This window comes from Drosophila bipectinata, chromosome 3L (genome assembly GCF_030179905.1).
Source record: "Drosophila bipectinata strain 14024-0381.07 chromosome 3L, DbipHiC1v2, whole genome shotgun sequence".
Classification (NCBI taxonomy): domain Eukaryota; kingdom Metazoa; phylum Arthropoda; class Insecta; order Diptera; family Drosophilidae; genus Drosophila; species Drosophila bipectinata.
In genome coordinates, this window is record NC_091738.1 from 8,510,067 (window position 1) to 8,532,386 (window position 22,320).

Here is a 22,320-nt window from a genome sequence, read left to right on the forward strand (position 1 = left end):
TTAATGTGGGAGAAACAGAAACAGGAAGTGCCCTGACCGGCAATGCCCACCAGGAATTGCCAAATTGGTAGCCATTTTGGGTGGAAATCGCGGAAACTGCCAGCGAGTATAAAGCCAGTTAAGGAGCGAATTTATGGTTCGAAGAACATCAAACGAAAGAGCAATTATTGGGCTAAGAGATTTAAATCAATAAATGGTATAAAGATGCATGATATTTAAAAAAGTCCCGAACATATGGTCCTACATCTCAAGATCCCCCATCCAAAGAAAGGCTTTTCTAAAAAGGAGTTACCAACGAGCTTTTCCAAATTGATTTATGAACACATTTCTTGCAAATGAGCCCAGCAAATCAAAACAAGACTGCCAGTAGGAGCCTGTACTCCTGCTTTCCATTCCCCATCAACTCCCTGCCATCCTGGTGAACATGGCCCATGGTATGGACTTGGCCACAGAGCAAGCGAAATGCATTTGGCACGCAATTACGGCCCAAAGTGTTAATTGCATTTCCGCTCTGCTCTGGCTCTGCTCTAGACCCGGCCAAATCAGAAGCTGTAGTAGAAGTTGGAGCTATCCCAGCCATCAAACTACGGCACGGCCCACAGCTCACGCATTTGGCATAAAATAGACGGCCTACAAGCACTCAAAAAAAATTAAAATAAAATATAATTTTAATAAATTAATAGTCCTTCCTAATAAGAATCATAGCCTATATCCTTTTTTGGGCCATCAGCAAGCCATTTAGTTTATTAAAATCCTTACCTTTTCGCTCAGTGTACCAAAAGCAAAGCCAAGCTAAAGCATTTGGCTAAGATAAGCGCACTGCAGAGTTAACGGAGCTTTTTTTGTGGCTCTTTAGCCAGAGGTAGGTTCTAAAAGCAAGGGTGCGAGGACACGAGAGGCGTGGAAATGGCCAAGACGCATGCGTGGCTCTGTGCCGACCACTCTGTGCCCCGAAATGGGGCAGAAGAAGAAGTCCAGGCACGCAGCAGGCAGCCAAATGCGGCGAAACTAAGTCAAACATTTGTAGTACACGAGTCGATGGCATGAAGGGGAAAACGACTAGAATCTAGTCTGGGGGATCTCTCCAGCGGGAATTGGGAATGGAAAAGTGGAAAATTTATGGGCCCCAAAAGGCGAATAGATGTCGTAGATTTCGCATGCCACGTAGAATAGTTAACAGTTTTGCTGGTTGGGGGGCACAGCCAATACAAAGCCAGATACATGGAAATATGTAAAATATAGTTTCTTTTCAGAATTGATAAGTGCATCAAACAAGATGGCAATCTTTTCCAGAGGTATTCCTGCTCAAGCCGCAAAACAATTTGTGAACTTTTGGTGAACTCACACAGCACAAAGTGCTTTTTAATTGGTCAAAACCCCAATTTGCATAGGCCATTTCAAATAGTTATCGCCTTCAGGTCCGACATCCAAAACAAGTCTCCATTTCCATATGCGGATTCAGCTAACAATTGGCAGCACAGGAAGAAAAGCTTAAAAATAATTTTCGTTGAGACATTGGAGTATCTTTTGCTTGCAAAAAAAACAATATTTATAAGGGTAAAATTGTGGGTTTTCCCAATTAACCGATGCCGAATTTGTATCCGATCACGAAATAAAGTACCATTCAGTAACCAGCGAACTCAAAAGCGACTTTCCTTATTCAAAACATTGCTTAAAAATCGTTTTCAAATTTTCGAATTTTTTCCAAGGAGCTCCCCTATAAAATTGGGGGTTTTCCCGATTTCCCCACTTTTGCCCCTTCCGATGGCCATAGCTCTGTCAATTTGCATCCGATCACAAAATAAAGTACCATTCAGTAATCAGCGAACCCAGAAGCGACTTTCCTCATTCAAAACATTGTTTAAATATCGTTTTCAAAATTTTCGAATTTTTTCCAAGGGGCTCCCCAATAAAATTGCGGGTTTTCCCGATTTCCCCACTTTTGCCCCTTCCGATGGCCATAGCTCTGTCAATTTGTATCCGATCACAAAATAAAGTACCATTCAGTAATCAGCGAACCTAGAAGCGACTTTCCTCATTCAAAACATTGTTTAAATATCGTTTTCAAAATTTTCGAATTTTTTCCAAGAGGCTCCCCTATAAAATTGCGGGTTTTCCCGATTTCCCCACTTTTGCCCCTTCCGATGGCCATAGCTCTGTCAATTTGTATCCGATCACAAAATAAAGTACCATTCAGTAATCAGCGAACCCAGAAGCGACTTCCCTCATTCAAAACATTGTTTAAATATCGTTTTCAAAATTTTCGAATTTTTTCCAAGGGGCTCCCCTATAAAATTGCGGGTTTTCCCGATTTCCCCACTTTTGCCCCTTCCGATGGCCATAGCTATGTCAATTTGTATCCGATCACAAAATAAAGTACCATTCAGTAATCAGCGAACCCAGAAGCGACTTCCCTCATTCAAAACATTGTTTAAATATCGTTTTCAAAATTTTCGAATTTTTTCCAAGGGGCTCCCCTATAAAATTGCGGGTTTTCCCGATTTCCCCACTTTTGCCCCTTCCGATGGCCATAGCTCTGTCAATTTGTATCCGATCACAAAATAAAGTACCATTCAGTAATCAGCGAACCCAGAAGCGACTTCCCTCATTTAAAACATTGTTTAAATATCGTTTTCAAAATTTTCGAATTTTTTCCAAGGGGCTCCCCTATAAAATTGCGGGTTTTCCCGATTTCCCCACTTTTGCCCCTTCCGATGGCCATAGCTCTGTCAATTTGTATCCGATCACAAAATAAAGTACCATTCAGTAATCTGCGAACCCAGAAGCGACTTCCCTCATTCAAAACATTGTTTAAATATCGTTTTCAAAATTTTCGAATTTTTTCCAGGGGCTCCCCTATAAAATTGCGGGTTTTCCCGATTTCCCCACTTTTGCCCCTTCCGATGGCCATAGCTCTGTCAATTTGTATCCGATCACAAAATAAAGTACCATTCAGTAATCAGCGAACCCAGAAGCGACTTTCCTTATTCAAAACATTGCTCTTTTATTGTTTTCAAATTTTTTGAATTTGCTTTTTTTCTGCAATTTTTTAAGTTGAAGATGAAGATTTTTTTGTGTGTATGAAAATGGCAACATTTGCAACATTTTAGTGATAAGCCGAAGCAGAAATGTCTCCCGAATCGTTACCCAGCTGACTGCTGGCAGGGCTCCAATCTCCAAGTCAAATCCCCAACGCCTGGCAAACTGTCGGTTTTGTGGCATTTGTATTGGCAAATCAATGATAATGACATTTATTTCAGCCAGCTTCGCCAGGCTTGTCCTGCGTTCTTGTGCGGCTCTTACCGAAATCCGTTAATAAGCCATTTTGACAAATTGGATGATTGCTGCCAACAGAGCAGATGGGTCTGGGACTGGGACTGAGACGGTTGCCATTGTGAAAGTGTGGCAAAAGTGAAGATAAAATGTCAAGCAAACAAATGGAGATTCATAAAAGAAATACTTTGAAAAGTTAAGAATATGTAGGATTGGATTGTCCAAGTATCTTTTAGTGTTTTGATAATTTTCTAACAAGTCCAATTTGCAATTTTATTTATTTATTTTCTTAATTATTAGCTTTTCACACATTATGATATTTTTTTTAAGAAATTCGTTTTGGTTCGTACTTATTACATCATATCTCTCTGATAGCACTTGATGGTGTTCTGGCACTCGGAATCGTGCACCTGGTGGAAAACTGCGGGAAAGAAATGGAATAGAAAATAAATTAATGTGCCAATGGGGCTTTGGATATAGTTTACTTACCATTCTTGGTGTTGAAGCAGTTCCACTGGCTCAGCTCGCACTGGCCGGGAAAATTGACCACACACTTGCCGTTGCTGGCACAAATGTTCAATGCCTCCCGGGGACACTGAAAGCTACACTTGCCCAGCTTGATCTCCTCCTTGTGCTGGGCAATCAGTTGGGGGATGTGGGCATGGACCTGGTTTACAATGTTGGAGACATGTGGTGGGATCACCAGGGCGCGAGGGGTTTTATTGGGACTGGTCTCCTCCTTAGCGGGTTTCTCAACCTCTGGCTCCTTGTCCTTCTGGTCCTTGTCCTTCTGCTCCTTGTCCTTCTGGAGCTGCTCCTGTTTTTCCCTCTGCTCCTGCTGCTCTTTCCTCTTCCGGATTGCCTGCTGAACCGCCAGTGGAATGTGCTGTTCCGCCTGTTGCATCACCTTGTTGACATGATGCTGCAATGAGTGCAACTTTTCGGAGACATCGGCGACCGGACTAGAATCACCCAAATGCTGAACTTTATTGTGAATCACAGGCCGACCCTGGTGGAGAAGGACTCCGGTGGCCTTGTGGTCGGTCACCTTTATCGATGGATTGCCAGCTTGCACCGATTGTAGGCCAGGTTGCAACGCAGGTGCAGCCGCTGGCTGGTCAACAGGGGCAGGGGCATGGACATCACCAGAGTGTGCCAATGGTGGAAGGAGATCTGGATAGGGAACGACGACTGGCGTCCCACTCGTAATCCCCTTGTTGCCATTACTCCCGTTACTCCCATCGATGGACCCTGTTAGAGTCGTTGGGGAGGGATTGTTCTTAATGTGCTGGAGCACATGATTGATGTGGCTGGTTATGAGATCCTTGATGTGCTGCGGCAACTCAGTAGTCTGTGGCTTGCCCGTTGTGGTTGATGTGGTATCCGTGGTCTGGGGCAAATCGACAGCTTGCCCCAAGGATAGGAAGGCTGTCAAAGACAGGATTCAGTTAGTACTTCGTTTAAAAAGCTAAACTATTTTAAAAAGACTTACCAATCAATATAATAAATTTCATTTTGTTAAGTTAATTCCAAGCTTCTTGTTCCTTCAACACTCGAAAGTGTTCTGTGACTTTTCCCCAAAAATTCTGGCAATTTATAAAGGTTTTAAGATTTGCACAGAGCTCCCTGAACCGTCATCAGCCATGCTAACGATTTGTTTAATACGATTTGTTTATGTTATTATTCGAATTTTATGTAAATTCTCCAGACACGGGCTGGCAACAGGTTTTCTTGTCTCGCTTGAACGGATCGTTGAGTCGAGACTTGGAGGTGTTACTTGCTGGCGAAAAGAGACTTGTCGGGACGTCTGGATATATCTCTCAAATTGCTTAAATCGCTTCCTTATGGGAATTGATTTTTTTTAAAAGAACATATTTAAATACCAAATTATGGCAGGTGTACACAAATTATTAAAAATAACACAATAAGACAAAAATATCTTAAAGCAAGTGGGCGAGAGATTTTAGAAAAATTATAGGTGTTTTTTAAAACATTTAGAAATGCAATAAAAAGAATTAAGCTTAAAAATTTTATTACAGCCTCAAAAGGAAAAATTAAAACAGGTATTAAAGGTGTTACAATTATTGGTTAAACCTATTAATTTAGCTTTTAATAATTATCTTAACAAAAGCTATACTTAAACGCCATTAAAAATAAAACGGAATTTTCCGAAACTAAGAAAAATATACATTTTTCAAAGCGAACTTTTAGGCGAACCAGACAATCGCTGGGCCTCAAATTTAAATGGCAACGAAAAAAATATGCAAATTTGGCATTTCATATTCAGAGTTTTATTTTTAGCAGGGCGGGACAATTAAATTACAGGGCAGTTAAGAATAAAAATGACAGACAAAGCTGTTGATGTCGCTCCAGCTCCTGATGGTGATGCTGATGATGATGCAATTTAATATCTGTGGCAGGTGTTGAAATAACGGATTATGCATGGAATCAGGAAGGACATACCGCAGACCCAGCAGCAGAAGCGGAAAACAAACCGCTTTAGTCAGCAAAAATTTGTGTGGCTATAAAATCCTGGCCATCCGATGGCCGAATCAACAGTTTTTCAGTTGCTGCCGCCACAGCAAGGTAAACGCGAAAAAAAGGATCAACAGTCCCAACCGAAAATCCATCAGAAAATCAACAATGCATATCCTGTCGCTGTTCTTTCTGGGTATGTTTTTCCACACACACACATAATCATTTAAAAAAAAACTCAACGAATCCTTTCAACAGCTCTGATTGCCTATTGTGCTGCCAATGTCCTGCCCGTTGCAAAGCCCACTAACCTCAGCATCGATCAGCATGGAAAAAGGGTTTATGACGGAGAAGTGGAGGAGAAGTGTGAATTCTATTGTCCTGGCAAGGATCCCTCAGTTTGCGCCACGAACGGGCAGTGCCTGCTAAAGTTTGACAGTCGCTGTGCCATGACAGCCTACAACTGCCGGAATCCCCAGAAGATGTTCAAGTCCGTCGAAGATCATCGTTGCGAGAAGGACTGGCAGCCTCTTTGCCGGGAAGAGGATCTCAGGGAGTTCGGCTTGTGAAGGATTTAAAGGGTTGGGAGGTTGTAGATTTTAAAATAAAGAAACTCACAAAAATAATATAAATGTTTTATTTTAAATACAAAATAGGGGTATTTTATCATTTTTCTAAATGGAAAGTGTGTACAACTCGGCTAATACGTGTGAGATTCAGGAATGGTTTACCTTCCCGATCTAAGATCTTTAATCGAGACCATTCTCAACAAAAAACCGGGCCACAAAATTTATGGAATGATTTTGAATCAGGGGCCTTTATGGAAGATTGAAGGGGCCTAAAGTTCTGATTCATAAATGGTATTATGTTTGCGATCGGTCGCCAAACAGTTAAAATATTTGCTAAAGAGTGAAAATAAATTTAAAATGTTTCCACTAAGAAATTTCTTAAAAATATTTTACTATTTTTTGATATTTATTAAATGGAAAAATGTGTATCCATTTGATAAATCTTGGCTTGACTTGACAATCGTTTCTCCATATTTCAATGGGTAAATTAATTTTTAACTCCTTATCATTGCAATGGTTTGAATCTTATGATCATTCTTTCTAAATATAATACTAAGAAATACGCTTAACAATTTTATACAGTTATTCAGTTTTATACAGTTCAAACAGTTATTAAATTTCTAAAACTAATAAATCTGTGCAATTATGTCTGTCTCTTCCATGATCTTTATCTTTATAAGTGCAATCGAAGGCCCTAGCTGCTAGAATTGCATACCTTGTTTCTTATTCTTAGTTTTGAAAATTAAACTTTCATCTAAAATAAAAACATAGGTAAATAAATTTTACAAACATGTTTAATTAAAATGATTTTACGATTTTTATTTAAGATATGAGAAATGAGTTTACGAACTAATGCAAATTAAATTTTTAGTATTAATGTTTGAGTTCCTCCTCTGTGCATCTCCTCACACATACTCCCAACCGGCAGACATCCTCGTCCACTGCCCGGAAGACCTGCTCCCGATGCCGGCAGTTGAAGGAGTCCATCACACACTGGTTGGAGAACTCATGGATGCAGTGGCCATTGTAGCCGCAGATCGGAACGTATTCCAGTTTGGTGCACAACTCATCGCAGTTCTCCACTGGCATACTGGTCACCTCTGTTGGGGACATGGTGGTCATTCCACCCATCAGGAGATGATGACAGTTCCGGGTGGTCACTCGCTTGGGCATCTCGGTGGTTACGGGTGCAGTGGTCGTTACACTTTTGGGAGTCACCACAACCGATTGGATTTCGGAGGCTTCGGGATTGGGAACTCCTGGATTGGGAATGCCATGGTTGGGGACGCCAGGATTGGGTATTCCATGGTTTGGAATACCAGGGTTGGGGATGCCATCGTTGGGAATGCCACGGTTAGGAATTCCATGATTAGGGATGCCAGGATTGGGAATGCCATGATTAGGGATTCCGGGATTGGGGATTCCATCGTTGGGAATGCCACGGTTAGGAATTCCATGATTGGGGATGCCAGGGTTCGGGATCCCATGATTAGGGACGCCAGGATTGGGAATATTATCAATGGGAATTCCAGGATTAGGGATTCCGTCATTGGGAATACCGCGATTCGGGATACCATGATTGGGGATGCCCGGATTGGGGAGTCCAGAGTTATATCCTCCCACGGCTCTGGCCACACGAACCTTGCTCTCCGACTTAACCGTTGGCGGAACCACTACTTCCTGGACTACATGCACCTTTCCCGGCTTGATCTCCTCCACATGAGCCACTTCCTCCCTATCCTGGTTGGTGAGGATCACGGGCTTTCCATTGGACAGCAACGGCACTTGGATAGTAATACGGCCGATCTCTGTATTTGGCACAACCTGCGCTGTGGCGAAGACAAAACACAGCAGCACTGAAAAAATTTCAATTCATTAAACCAAGTTCAAGAGGAAGATATTATAAAGGATAATCCACCTGCGGCCAAAGGATAAAACAGCTTCAACATCTTGCAACTTCAACACCAATGTCTTCTCTGGCCTTGACTGGATCTCAGATCGGCTTAAATATCGCTTCACAATCAAGAAGATCTTACGCAATCGCTCCTTTCGAACCAGTTTTGCACCCAAAAGCTTCCTTAATAAATTCGCCATTAATGTGCATTGTGCTTCTGGACGGGTTCCCCCAATTAGCATCGCTTTGATTTTAGGGCAAGGCAAGTCAATGAAAAGAATTTATAATTTTTATTTTTTGTATAAAATATTCTCTTTTTATTTTGATTTAAGTTCAGCGACTTGCATCTGGTAAATTACATTTAAAATTCCATATTAATCGGCATGCCTATAAACATTATGGACTTTTCTGTTAAAGTTAACTAGGCCTTAAAACTTTATAAAACTTTTTTTAAGGCAATTAATTTTGATTAACGATTCAATCCGATTATTAGCTGGGTTAAAATAATTATTATAGAGCTGTAGCCTAGACTATTAGGGATCGCTTTGGGGTGAGACCTTTGCATGTGCCGATCCCTAAACGATTTGCACATTACGTCCATTAAATGTTGGGTTACATATATGCAGAGTAAGTTTTGTGGGTTAAACTGTGCTATACATTGACATATGGTTTGAGGGCTATGATATAGGCGCTCGATCGAATAACTCCTACTTATGATAATTGCTTCTCTTCACTTCAAACAAAACGTTCGCCTACACTTGGGATTGTCCATACCATAAACGCAAATTTTTTGATAGATTTTTGTAACTAGATAGGCGCAGACTGATGAAGATAGAAACAGTTTAGAATAGATGGAAAGAGCTTTAAAAGAATATAGAAGAAATCTAAAACAGGATAGAATGGAAGAGAACCTTCTCAGTTGCCCAGACTTAACTAAATTGGAAAATATCTCCTATTAAACATTAACATCTCGTAAAAGTTTCTCATTTCTTACTATACACACACATTGTTTTCAATTGATTTTTCAAGCAATTATCGCAACTTGTCATTGGATCAATAAATTATTGGGCTTCATTTCATTTAAGATTAAACAAGTTATTATGGTCTTATGAACTATTAATAATATCTTTAGGGCTCAACAACACGCTCTATACAATTCTATAGGTTAACGAAACTTTTACAAAATTTTGGCTTTCTTTTTACAAAACATTGGGATTATCTTCAAACAAAACTTAAGATTTTTCTTCATCTTTTTTTTTTAGACATGCAATCTTTGTGTTCTCATTCAGTGTTGTTTTTGGTTTTAAAAAACTACAATAAATTGTTATAAAATAAGTTACGACTTAAGTTAGGCATAAATACATGTATAGGGTGTAGCTTAAGTTAGCATAACATATAGGTTTTAGTTAGTTTATTTATTTTAAAGTTAGGTGGTTGGGGCACTGTTTGGGGCACAGTGCCATGGGGTTGCTTTGTTCTTCCAACTGATGATTCACTTTCGCTCCAAAGGCTTCACCTCCAACAGCTGGGGATAGTTCTCCACAATGTTGAGTAGAATGGTGTCTATATAGTGCTTGAGTCGAACGTTTTCGTCCTCTTTTTCCTGGAAGGCCTGTTGCAGCTGCAAAATAATATAATTTATTAGTTTATAGGTTTTATAAGAGGCTCTCAACATGAAAAACATAGATATGGAAATGATTTTTTTATATACACACGACATGAATGTTAGATTGTTTACCAAGCCATAGAACATGTTTGTAATGAGTTTTGAACAAAAAAAATTAAAATAATTTCAAAAACCATGGACCAAAATATATGTAATTTGAGATTAAGTCAGTAAATTGAAACTGCGAGGCGTGCAGAGTGGCTCCAGAACCGTGTTTAGTTTAGATTTTATTATCGTTGTTTTTGTGGATTTGCGTGATTGAAGCATTACCTGACTTAAGGATGCTAATGTGGCTGAATCCACAGAATCCTGTAATACAATAAATGTCAATTTAAATACACATGTGGGCAGATAAAAAATATAAGTTGCTTGAGAAGGACGCAGGGCACTAAGTAACTTTTGAAAAGAATAGGTTTTGCGTTTTGAATTTTCATCTGGTTTTCTATTGGAGGTGACTGTGCGTGTGCTTTTGGGCTTGTAGGCGTATTTTTTTTCATATTTTTTTGTGGGCGTGGGATGACAGTTTCGACTACACTAAAAAGCGGAAGCAGAGGACATTACAGAAAGGGGTCGAACCACCCACCTGAGCTTGTGACATCTCCTCCAGTTCCTGGGCCAAGCTGTTCAGGGTGCCATTCAGCAGATGACGACCCTGTTCCACTCCATTTGTCAGCATGGTGGCCTGGTTGGTCAGCATTGTAGCCTGCAGTTCCTCGTTCTGCTCCTCGAGGGCTGTAAAGTAAATTAATTCAGTAAAGACACATCTTTCTATATTATGATTCTTAAAACTCACATCGATTCTTCTGGCGCATTTCCTCGAGCTCCTGGTGCAGCTCCTCCAGTCTTATGCTCTCCGGTGATGTGGTGGGCATGGCCCGGGCACCGCTCTCCTCGCGAGCTCGCTGCAGTTCCCGACTTAGCTCGAGCATCAGCTCCTCGGCCGACTTCTTTTCCTGCTCGTGCCGGCGCATGGCCTGTTCCTGCTCCTCGTGCTCCTGCTGCAGAGAGACTATTTGGTCGCGGGCCAGTTCCAGCTGCTCCTCGGTGCGATGGAGGTCATTGGCCTGCTTGTCGCAGAGTACCCGCAGTCGGGCCGCCTCGTCCCTTAAGGCTGACGCCTCCATCTCGGTGGCCTTGATCTTCATCTGACAGTTTTCGTTCTGCAGCGAGGCTTCGCGTTCCACGCGGGCCAGGATCTCGCGATGCCGTTTCTGCTCCTCAGCCAGACGCTCTTCGGCACGCAGTTCCGACTATAAAGAATAATATCTCCATTATGGAAGAGTATCTTATGGATTGTCTGTTAATACCCACCTCTCGGTACTGCTCCTCCAGCATGTGATATCGCGCCTGAAGCACTGCATACTCGGTCTTGGTGCGGGTTGTACGATCTTCAGCTATATTCTGTGTATCCGAGAGATCGTCCACCTTGCGCTGCAGTAGTTCCAACTAAAAATAAGATAAAAATTAACAAAAATTAGTAATTTATTCAATTTTGAACAATCTATGGTTGTCTCGACTAACACAATCGTTCTTCATGTGCCGCAAATCAAGGAGCAGATCATCCACCAACTGCACATCAGCCATGGGATATTTCACATACATTTGCCTATATCTATATGGTATACAATTTTGCATATATTTCTGGCTTGTTTATTTCTTCAACATTGTACAGAAATATTCACTTATTTGCTTTTGAGAAATTCAAATTATTTTTGCATCGTAGCTGAGTCTTAACACTCTTAATGGTCGGAGCTGACTGCCGGCAGTTCGTATTGTTTTCTCAAAGCGACACCCGAGTTAATTACACTAGTCAACAGGGTCTGATAATCATATCCCTTAAAAACACATAACGAAATTCCACTTTTGTTGCTCAGTGTTGATGGCATGCCTTGCCCATATGAATCGCATAAATATTAAGCATACGCCCCATAGGCAACCACTTCACTCGAAGGCGTAAAAGCACGCACACACACTATTTTTACATTTGCATTCAAGTTTCGGTTAGCTAGTTGCTGGCATGTGCAAAAAATCTGTTTTCCCCATTACAGATTGGCTGGCTGATGATTACTCATGACCCTCCCACTCAATCCATACACATCACAGAGAAAATAATATAAACAGAAGATCCGAACATGAGTTCAGAGCCTGCTGGCAGCGATAAGAAAACTGCAAGTGAAATACAGGATGTCTGAGCTGTTTGATAAGTGAAATAAAGGGGGTCTCAGCTTACACTGAGAAATAAAAATAATAATAATATGTATATGATTAACCCATCTACCCCCTGCCAGCTGGTTAATCTAATTCCATGCCACCCTCCGAAAGTCAATTGAGAAGTTCAATTAGTGGCAGCCAGCAAACGACATTTATTTTGAGGTCGCTGCCCAGTGGCTGTCCAACTGTGCGGCATAGGGTTCAATTAGGCTTAATTAAATGCAATTTGCTCTGGCCACAGTTTGCAGTTGACATTTTTCGCCAGATTTACACAAAGAGAGCACTATATACTAGATACACAATCGACGTCAATCGCGGCCCGAAGAATACTGACAAAAATAAAAGGCCTAGGGCCCCCAAAAAAATAAAAAAGCTGAAATAGAAATGGAGAACCGCCAGGAGAATGAGAAAGAACTACAGAGAAGAGTCTACAACTGGGGTCTCAATTAGGAACTCTGTACGTGTACAATGAACCATGCCAAAAAATATTAAACTGAAACTAGAATTTAAATTAAATGCCCAGAGAATTCTTGAGAAAAAAAAATAGCAAGAAGCCGAAAAAAAATATGAGCGAAATGACAATTCTTGGTTCACTCAGAGACCGTTGGCCAGAACGTAAAAGCCACACTAACAAAAGGCAAAAGGCCAAAAAGCAATAAAAATAAAATGCCGCCGAGGGCATAAAGAGAAAACAATAAAAATGTAAGACAAATTGAGTAACAAGTGACGAGGGGAGTTGTTTATAGAAGACGCTCAAGAAATATAGAGGAGGGGAATGTGGAAACGGTTTCTTTAAATGCGATTTACTTGTGCTTGTCACTTTTCCCTCACACCTAAAAAAAAAAAATTGTTGTAGGGTCATTAATACCCGGCAGGCCTCTGTTGGCCCTTTGATTTTTCCAGTTTCGTTTTTGACAAGTTGATGGGCCGACAGGTGCTAGTGAGTTATGGGAATTTTTTGATGGCAAGTGCGGAAATACGCAACAGATGTGTGGCACTCATTGAAGGTTGCAGATCAAGTGAAATTATTAAAATTAAAATAATAAATAATATCCTAAAGTGAGGTAGCTTTCAAGTAAAATACTTTGATATTTTGGAAAACGCCTTTTTTTCCGCCAAAAAGTATGCAATAAAAGCTATTTTTATACAGTATTTCTCAATCTCGTTCTTAAGTACCCTTTGCTGAATGAGTTAACTCATTAACAGCTCGTAAATAACCGAAATTATAGTAAACAATTGTAACAAATCTTTGAATCTTAAGACCTTCTAATCACCATTAGCTTTGACCCCAAAAATACAAGACTACTTGCCACACACCCTTATGCGGATTTCCTCCTTCTGAGATACAAAGCCCCACATTTGTTACATTTATCAAATGAGTTGCTCCATTACTTTATGGGAATCGAGAATAGTAAACAAATCTGGCATCCGCTGGGAGGCAGAAATGACCTTTGGAGGCAGAGGGAGTGGGAATACTTGATAATTGGTTGCATTAAATGCTGGGAATCGCATCAGTGGCACATGTGAAAGATTCTTTTCTCTTCTCAGTGCCCTGAAACTGGAGTAATCGCCTTTTTCCATCCATATGAGCTGCCTTCTGGTTACTTTCGTTGACACATTTTCCCTTCGAAGCTAATCATCTATTTTGTTACAGTTTTTCTATCATTAATTTTCGGGGCATCGTCAAGACAATTTCTCAAAATGTCTGCTTCGGGTTTTCTTTCTCTGCGGACATATGATTTGTGGCTGGTGATCTCATTTGACGCAAAACTACAAAATGTATTTTTGTTTATTATTACCAGATGTCTGGCAAATTTCTTTCGACTTTGAAAATTTATTTTTGGCTCTGTGTGGACGTTGAAAAAAAGGTAAATATGTCAAGGAACTTGTAAACAGACTATCCATCTTTATTAGGGGTTTTCACTTTTTCTGGATATTTTTATACATCACCCCCCAACTCACTTCACTTGTTTCCAGCATTTTTTTTCACTTTCAAGCCAAAAAAATTGATTTTAATGTCAAATGGCACTAACTAATGGCAACTCAATGTTGGACTAAAGCTAATTGTACTCAACTGCAGCTTATTTATGGACTAGAATGGACTGGACATTATTGACATGCCGAATACTAGATGCACTGACATGCCATCTAACATGGAAAATGTCACCGCCCACATGAACCCTGAACTTTGCATGAAATTAATGTCGGAAATGGGTCATATACCCCCATTGCTTACTTGCTCGTTCAGATTGTCGCACATTTCGGCACTGAGGGCTCCGTTCATGATGCCCCCAGGTCCTGATCCTCCGCCGGTGGTGGCAGCACTGCCACTTCCGTTTCCGGTGCCGTTGGTATCCTCGAAATCACAGAGTAGCTTATTTTTGAAATTCTTCAGATTCTCTAGCTTGAAGCCGTTTGTATTTGTATTGTTGGTTTTATTGTTGAATTTACTTGTCAAATTTTCCAAATTATAGATCTTGTTGTTATTATTGTTGTGGATATTATTATTGTTGTTGGACTCCACAAAGCTATTGTTGTTGGTCTCTAGTTTATTTTCGATGAAGACGAGCGAATTGGGCTCCGAATTGGATGGCACAATATCCTCAAAGTCCGCCGGATTCAGGCTGAGGAAGGTCTCCTGGTCGATCAGGATGGGCGGATGGTGCTTGCCAAACCCACAGTACTCTCCACCGCCAGTGACTCCCAAACTGTAGGCGTTACTCAGCGGATTTTGTGAGGAACTCGTATTGAAGTTCAAATTCAAGTCCTCCAGGCTATCCGTTGATAGCTTCCTGTTCTGTTGTCCTCCGATTCGACACTTGTTGTTCAGATTGTTGTTGTGGCTATTGTTGTTGTTGTTGGTATTTTTGTTACTCTGTTGATTGGTGGGTCCGACAAACTCGAATTGGCCCGCCCACATATCATAGGCTAAGTCGATGCTATCGGGCTGGCTGGCAGGTTGACTACTCATGATTTACTTTTTTCTCAAATTTTGTGATTTGTTGGTTGGTTTTTTCGGGATGGTGGCACTAGTTGGGTGTTGTTTTGTGTGGCTTTTTCGCACTTTAATGTATAATTATTTGTGAGTGGGGAAGACGGCTTTGTCTTGGGTTTGTTGTAGGCACATTATTCAGATATATTTCGTTTAATTCACTTTCGTCTCACACTCTTGTTTAAGGCACTTTTCTAGACATTTTTAGTTTTATTTGTGGCTATATTAGAGATACACTTTATTAATATTTTTATTATAATTCTTTCTCCTACCAGACTTGTTCTCTAGCTTCTAATACCTCCTCTTGAGTTCAAGCTCTTTTTTTGAGTTCTTTCAACTGCTGGCAATGTTCAACTGTTAAACAAAAGAATTTTCATTTCCCCAAGCATCTTCCAACTGAATTATGTAGAAAAGCAATGAAATAGCAGCTTAGCAAATGATTTCTGCCTCTAGCACAATTCCTAACAAATTGAATGGTAATTGTTTGGATTCAGATTCGGATTGGTTTATGAGAAAAATAAATATGATAGGAAAGCAGATTGCAGAGCAAGAAATCGACTGGAAACAAAAGCCATCAAGAATTTTCTTTCTGTATTTCATGCAGGAAATGTGCGCTTTTTGCAAAAAAAAAAAAAAAGATAAACAAAAGAACCGACCAAGACAATCCACAAGCCCTCTGCAGTCTACTCCTTTTCCAGTCCCATTCCCATTTCTCAGACTCGTTCTTTCTACACGACTGAGTTTGGTTTCTTCTGGGCTTCTGGCGGAGTTTAATTTCCTAGTTGAATTGATGAACTTCGTGTAGATAAAAAGAAGAGGGAAAAACTGTTGGGCCATGCAATTCTTCTGCCGTAACCGAAAAGAATTGCATAATCTAGCCGGGGATCGTCTTCAGTTTGGCGAGAGCTCTACCTCTCTTTCTTGCTTCTTAGACGATGATTCAATTCTTCGCTGAGGAAAATGTGTCATGAATTTGAATTTTTCATCTTTGAGTAAATTGTTTCTAATAAATTGCGTGATTCACAAGCGCAAAAACAGAAGAATTAAGAAGACTGAGACTGGGAGAGAAGAATACACTGCCAGTCACAATTGCCCATGTCAAATGGGTTTAAGTGGCCTGTCACAATAAATTTGAATTTATTTGTTTTCCCAGCTGAGAAATGAGAGCAGTTTTTTGCGCAGAAGAAAGGCCTTAAACAGAGTCTTTTGAAGATTTCTCAAAATGTATTTTTCAAAAAACGAAAGAAACCACAAACAGTAGCTCAAACATAAGACTCATTGATCTATGAACAATTTTGTCAATGAAGCATGGCCAACACAACATCAACACCATCATCATCATTATCATAAATAACAACAACTTTCACCTAAAAGGCTAGTAAACAACCTTACAAACAAACTTGTTTCGTTTCTTAAAAAAAAAAAAACAAAAACAAAAAATGGAATAATGAAAATTGAAAGTAAGTAAAATAACAACATTTTCTATTTTCAACTGCAATATTTTTGGAACTTAATGCAGTGCCAGGCACGTTTAACGATGCATCTTTCAACGCAATCCGATCCGAAAGAATGTTTGGGGTTGCAGATGAAATATCTTGGGAATTTATGATACGCTTTAGATGGGGGGAACTATTAAGTTTTATGTCTAAATACCTCAACTATTTAGGTGACTATTACGTGAGCTAAGTTGCCACTAGGCAAGGTTCAAGATGATATCTCTCTAATCTGGTTGAACTCAGCTACCAATTCGTGTCAATTGCCGCGTCTAACCTCGATTCCTTGGCCCGGTGTTGCAGTTTGCATTCGCAATTATTTCTTTTTTTGTTGTAAACCTTTTAGTCTTTTAGAGGACCGCCCACGCCAAAGACAAAGAACTAAAAGGTGAAACTGAAACAACATGCTAACCTCATTTCACAGCCCGAAGGGGAAACCATAGGGTTGGCCCAAAGCAAGACACAGAAAAAGGCCAAGACAGGTAACAGCTGTTGGCTGTCACACTCTGGTCGAATAATGTTTCCCTTCATGCTTTTCCAATTAAATTCAAAAAATGGGGAAAAAAAGAGAACATATTTAGCCGGCCAGAAGTAAAAATATTATGGTAATCACTGTAAGTTCTCTACACGTTATATAAGCCAACCCCCTTTCTAGCTCAGTCTGTTATTCTTGCAGCCAACAGAGCGTTAAATAATTTTGTTTAGACTTCAAGGTAGATAGTAGTTTAGACAATAGGCCAAGAAACTAGACATATTCTCTTTTATAAGCTATCTCTTGACCATCCTCTAAGCTTCTAATTACCAGAAATCTAATAGCTTTTTTTCTAGTCTTAAAAACTGAATCATAGACTTGCTTATCAAAAAAACAGAGCAACTTTTATAGGTAAAGTGCCCTTGTCGAGTCTAAGCTCAGAAAAAGGTCAATATGAGGGCTCATTCAAAGCAGGGCGTGACTGATAAGAAATTTTATACTCTTTCTATAAAAAGTATATTTCAATTATGGTATAGAAGGTCACATCAAGTAATGTTTATTCATGGGGGTTTCTTAAGTGAACCACATCAATTATAATTTAAATTATAATGAAGTAAACTTTCCTTTTTTGTCAGCTCTGCCAATGAAGATTTCCATATCTTGCAAACTCACATATGCCCGGCAATAAAGGAAAATTATCATTAGCTACTCTTGAACAAAATTGAATTCCACAAACATTTGCATACAATGGCCTGCAGCCGATGGGCGAAATAAAGAAGATTGTGGCAGGGAGCTCATTAAATGCAAATTTCAATCTCCAGCTATGCTGCTGCTGCTCTGCATTTTTCATGCAACAAAGTAAACAAAAACCATGGAAAGAAAAAACTTAAGAAAAATATACAATGACTAGGCAAACTAAAAGTAATTGGAGGGATTTAAGAAGAATTTTTAAAGAGACTTGGAATGTTTATAGATTGAAACTGGAGGTAATAAAAGTCTGCTAAGAAACCACAGATTTTTTTAAGGAAAATATCTAACCAAAATCTAAAATTTCCTTATTTTTATAAATTTTATTTTACAAAATCACCACATACGATTGAGAGGCAAACGAAATTCGATTGAAACACGCGAACCGCGAAAAACAAACTAAGTGAGCCCAGATATTCAGGGGCACCACAAACCCGAGGAGGAGGCATTCCGAGAAAGAGAGAATTGTAGAGGCTTTCTGAGAGCAAAACTGGGAGGCATAATCTTTATAAATAGGAAAATATAATAATCAACAAACAAAGGCAATAACATGCAGGCCCATACTGATCCCACAAGGAAAAGTCGCCACATGTCCGAGGGGTGAGTCTCTCAATTCTCTTCTTAATACACTTTTGAACATATGGTCTTTGACTCAACGAGAGCTAGCAGCGGGGCATAATTATAAAGAATTTTTATATGGAAGTCCCCCCAGCCAACCATACCCCCCAAAACAAAAGCGCAAGTGAATAAGCGTGGACACGAACCGAGACCCCAAATTAACGGGACGCATGCGGGATGATGGGCAGTTCCCTCCCATTTCTGTTGATGTCATCAGCGGATTTTCCATTTCCTGGCTACTTTAGGCCCTTTTTTTTGTTTTATTGGTTTTTATGTATTTTTTTTAGTTCCGGTTCGGTGTCTTCTTCCTCTCTGGTCTATGGTCTTCTAGCTTCTGCCCCGAGCGGGTGCCGTTAGCTTTATATGCCTACTAATTGACGGGCCATCGCTAATGAAGGAACGTTTTCTTAGTCAGACTAACGGTGGTATGAAAAGTGCCTACTAGAAGATACAGATTTGTGTGAGAGAGATAGATGGAGACCCGGGAAAAGATACTATTTTTAAATGAACTTGAAAATTCTTAAAGTGCTTTCCCAGTTGAACTTTGCTTCTTAATAAATTTATGTTGTTTTTTATTAGATATTTTTGATATTTATTTTCTTATCTGGAAATTGGGCTAGTAAGCTATGCGAGATAAAGACTAAAATAAATTTTTATCTTTTGGGTAATGATCTTATCGGTCTGCCATACAAAGTTATCGTTAAGATATTTTTTGGTATTTTTTGTAAAAATTTTAACACAAAGTTAGGTTTAATTTTTATGGTTTTATAAACCAATATCAAGTATACGTTTTTATTAAAGTTTTCCTAAGATCTGGCTTTATAAACTAAGATGTTTAATTCAACTCAATTTAGTTTATAAATTTCCAGGCTTTATTATCTGTTTTATTTTTCTATATCATATTAATCATTTATTTTATTAGCTTTCTAACTTTATTATTCGTTTTATTTTTTGTTTATCATATTAATCATTTTCTTTCATAATTATCTTGCTTTTTTTATTTATTTTTCAAATATGATTCAGTTTATATCACAAGTTTCATCATTTATCAATTTTATGCCACACTTGGTTTTCACTTGATATTTTATATATATGTACATATATCTTATGTATATATATTTTTCTTATAGCCATAAAACACTTGGCCTGACTGATTCAACCGCACTTTTCAATTTAAGATCAATCAACCAATATATATCAATATTCGCTTCAATTGCCCGAGGGATGGATGGAAATTTTGTAGAGGGCCATGGGTAGGAAGGGGGTTCACTTCGGAATACCATTTCGATTCAGTTTTCTTCACAACAGACGGCGTAATTAAAGGCTTTTTTGATTGTGTTTCTTATTTTTTTTCTTTTTTCAAACTGAGTAATCGTTTAATGAGCCAAAGGCACCTGACACAGGCTGATAAACGAAGGCGATCGATAAAAATCCAACAAAAAACTAAACACACTAACACACAAAACTATTTAGTTGGCCCCCGGGTTAAGGTAATTTATTATTTAATTTTTTTTTTTATTTAAATTTAAAACCTTTTCGGCAATTTGGCTCTGGGCTTGCAGGAGAGCCGGTGCTGCAGCAGCTGCAGCTGCATTTGCAATTTTGGCCAAAAAAAAAAAACACACGCGAGCCACCCACACGAGTGGGTGTTTTGGGGTGGAGGGCCGCACGCGAGAGAGACACTGCGAGAGAGAGAGAGAGCGGCAGAGCGCAAAGCGACGCCGTCCGCTTCGCTGCTCCGTATGGCGGTTCGTGTTGTGCACGCGGCAAGAGTTAAATGCAATTTGAGCGTCGATTTTCGACGAAGAGCCAAGGTGCTGCCGTCGTCGCTGCCACAGTCCCAGTCGCTGTCGGCGGCGCTGCCTCAGTTGGCGGCGATGGGGCCGCAACTTGTTTTGGGTGCCAAAAAAAAATAACACTAAGGAGAGCTCAAGAAACTAAACAAAAAATGCGACTAATGCGACTTAGCAGTGTTGGAAAATGGTATTGCCAAAGGGAAATGACATGCACTTAAAGAAATAATGCCCTCCTTTTTTTATTTCTTCATAATAAAATAAATTTTAGATAATTTTTTCAAGTGTACTTTCAAGAGAATCAAATACGACTCTCGAAATAAATTGGTTCAATTAAATGTAAGGGGGAAAGAAAATCAAAAGGAAAATGAGTCAAGGAGCTTTCCAACACAGAGTACTTGAAATGATTCAAAGGTTTCCTCCAAAAAATAACTGAGTAACTCCATAACAAGATAGGAACCACTGACGTATACGCAATATCAAGTATACGCCCTGTATAATAATAACAATTTTTGAAAAAATTCAAAATAAAACTCAATCCATGTGCTTTTTATAATGCGGAACTTACATACATATATATATTTCTCTCTCAATAACATGTGTGAAATTAATTAAATGCTTATAGAACAAGAACATGACGCTTATAGCGAATGTAACAGGGCAGTAACATTGTTGTACAGCAAAATATGTGATTTGGCAGCCAATGTGATTATATGTACGTAAGGAAGAGAGCCTTTCTGTGTATACGTCTAAGCATAGTATATAAGTATATAAGTGTTAAGTATATAGTATGTAGGGAGTATACGAAGCATGAGTGAAATATTAATTGAAATATTGATTGTGCCTCCAATAAATCAATATCAAATAGTATCTTAAATCTTGAAACATGTGTAACGTTTTTTGCAACAACCCGACGGGCTTTCTCCATTTAGAGGGCGCCACAGTCGTCAATAATTATCTTCTTGCTTGTCTTTCCATTGGTGGAGCCATAGGACTCCACCTTCTGAACGATTTCCATCCCCTCGACCACCTTGCCAAACACAACGTGCTTATTGTCCAGCCAGGTGGTCTTCCCGGTGCAGATGAAGAACTGCGATCCATTGGTGTTGGCTCCGGCATTCGCCATTGAAAGAACGCCGGGACCATTGTGTTTCAACTCAAAATTCTCGTCCGGGAACTTGTTCCCGTAGATCGAACGTCCGCCAGTGCCGTTCTGGTTGGTAAAGTCGCCACCCTGGCACATAAAGTTCGGGATAACCCGATGGAAGGGGCATCCCTTGTAGCCGTATCCCTTCTCACCGGTGCACAAAGCACGGAAGTTTTCCGCGGTCTTTGGCACCACATCCGAGCGCAGCTCCATAACAATCCTGCCCAGCTTTTCCTCGCCAGCGGTAATATCGAAATAAACACGTGGCAATGACATCTTCGCAAATGCCGTAAATTTTCGTGCGAGATCCAGACCTATTTTTAGGAATTATTATTATTAAACGAAAAATAAACTAGCACGAATTTTTAATATTTACCGAAAAATAATTCAAATAAACACTGTTTTTTTTATTAAATTTAAATATTATTTGGGATCCTTTTGGTCCAACGGTTGAAATCAGAATGAAAATTTTGTCGGCTCTGGTCCGGTATTTATATAGAATTTGGAGAAAAGGCTACTTTGATTTTAATTTGCGAAGAAATTTTAGAGTTTACTTGTTTTTCTTTAAATCTGAAAAAAGCCTACTTGTTTCTTTTACAACACTGTTAGGGAAAATACTTATTATCTCAATAATACCCTTTTTCCTAAACATATAAATGTATATATGTATTTTCCTATCTTTATGGTTTTCTTTCCAAAAATTTCAATATTTGCTCTATTAATTTCTTCCACCGTCTAACCAACACTGAAAGATTGGTAAACGTGTATAGCCAACACTGTTTGCTTTTTATATTTGCAGTTTTAAGGCTTCTACATATACACATACTTATATACTACCGATGAGTTTGCATAATTCTGCAAACATTTGTTTAAGATTTTTATAAAATAAACCTAATACACCGGATCTGTGAGAATTATTTAAGATCCCAAAAAGTCGCAATTGCAATTGGAATTCATGGCGTTGTTTGTA

General features: G+C 39.4%; 5 protein-coding genes and 1 long non-coding RNA gene across 14 annotated transcripts in view; 2 read left to right on the top strand and 4 right to left on the bottom strand.

The window, feature by feature from the left end:
- Positions 1 to 3,615: 3,615 nt before the first annotated feature.
- LOC108120711 (uncharacterized) lies at positions 3,616 to 4,974 on the bottom strand. The gene is made up of 3 exons (XM_017234454.3): positions 4,766 to 4,974; positions 3,763 to 4,701; positions 3,616 to 3,694 (listed from the first exon to the last, which is right to left on the bottom strand). Exons 1-3 carry the CDS (start codon positions 4,785 to 4,787, stop codon positions 3,627 to 3,629), a joined length of 1,029 nt encoding a protein of 342 aa, XP_017089943.2. The 5' UTR covers positions 4,788 to 4,974; the 3' UTR covers positions 3,616 to 3,626.
- A 942-nt stretch (positions 4,975 to 5,916) lies between these two features.
- LOC108120717 (uncharacterized) lies at positions 5,917 to 6,317 on the top strand. The gene is made up of 2 exons (XM_017234458.2): positions 5,917 to 5,944; positions 6,007 to 6,317. The coding sequence occupies exons 1-2, from the start codon at positions 5,917 to 5,919 to the stop codon at positions 6,315 to 6,317; spliced, it is 339 nt and encodes a 112-aa protein (XP_017089947.2).
- Positions 6,318 to 7,160: 843 nt separating this feature from the next.
- On the bottom strand, positions 7,161 to 8,177 carry LOC108120616 (RNA-binding protein 12; the record flags this gene model as incomplete). Its single annotated transcript, XM_017234359.3, has 1 exon — positions 7,161 to 8,177. A coding segment is annotated over one exon (987 nt), but the record flags the coding sequence as incomplete, so codon positions are not given.
- A 305-nt stretch (positions 8,178 to 8,482) lies between these two features.
- nuf (rab11 family-interacting protein nuf) overlaps positions 8,483 to 22,320 on the bottom strand; it is a 38,118-nt gene continuing 24,280 nt past the window's right edge. For 3 of the 9 annotated variants that reach the window (XM_043209621.2, XM_070280528.1, XM_017234509.3), the window contains 5 exons: positions 11,189 to 11,323; positions 10,671 to 11,127; positions 10,461 to 10,609; positions 10,148 to 10,186; positions 8,483 to 9,832 (listed from right to left, as the gene is read on the bottom strand). In XM_043209621.2, coding sequence (XP_043065556.1) covers positions 9,704 to 9,832; positions 10,148 to 10,186; positions 10,461 to 10,609; positions 10,671 to 11,127; positions 11,189 to 11,323 — 909 coding nt within the window. In that variant the 3' untranslated portion in view covers positions 8,483 to 9,703. Of the gene's footprint in view, positions 9,833 to 10,147; positions 10,187 to 10,460; positions 10,610 to 10,670; positions 11,128 to 11,188; positions 11,324 to 11,398; positions 11,940 to 14,324; positions 15,119 to 22,320 lie in introns of those variants that run through there. The other 6 variants (XM_043209622.2, XM_070280529.1, XM_043209619.2 and 3 more) reach the window with 5 other exon arrangements.
- On the top strand, positions 19,803 to 20,067 carry LOC138926445 (uncharacterized). The gene is made up of 2 exons (XR_011442978.1): positions 19,803 to 19,900; positions 19,973 to 20,067. It is a non-coding gene; the product is annotated as an uncharacterized lncRNA (long non-coding RNA).
- Positions 20,748 to 21,883, bottom strand: LOC108120740 (peptidyl-prolyl cis-trans isomerase). The gene is made up of 2 exons (XM_017234513.3): positions 21,727 to 21,883; positions 20,748 to 21,664 (listed from the first exon to the last, which is right to left on the bottom strand). The coding sequence occupies exon 2, from the start codon at positions 21,624 to 21,626 to the stop codon at positions 21,132 to 21,134; it is 495 nt and encodes a 164-aa protein (XP_017090002.1). The 5' UTR covers positions 21,627 to 21,664; positions 21,727 to 21,883; the 3' UTR covers positions 20,748 to 21,131.

Coding starts and splice junctions, on each gene's coding strand:
- LOC108120740 (XM_017234513.3), bottom strand. CDS start 21,626: ATGTCATTGCCACGTGTTTATTTCGATATTACCGCTGGCGAGGAAAAG.
- LOC108120711 (XM_017234454.3), bottom strand. CDS start 4,787: ATGAAATTTATTATATTGATTG. Junction 4,702..4,765: donor GAAATTTATTATATTGATTG/GTAAGTCTTTTT, acceptor TGTCTTTGACAG/CCTTCCTATCCTTGGGGCAA. Junction 3,695..3,762: donor CTGCTTCAACACCAAGAATG/GTAAGTAAACTA, acceptor TCTTTCCCGCAG/TTTTCCACCAGGTGCACGAT.
- LOC108120717 (XM_017234458.2), top strand. CDS start 5,917: ATGCATATCCTGTCGCTGTTCTTTCTGG. Junction 5,945..6,006: donor CCTGTCGCTGTTCTTTCTGG/GTATGTTTTTCC, acceptor TCCTTTCAACAG/CTCTGATTGCCTATTGTGCT.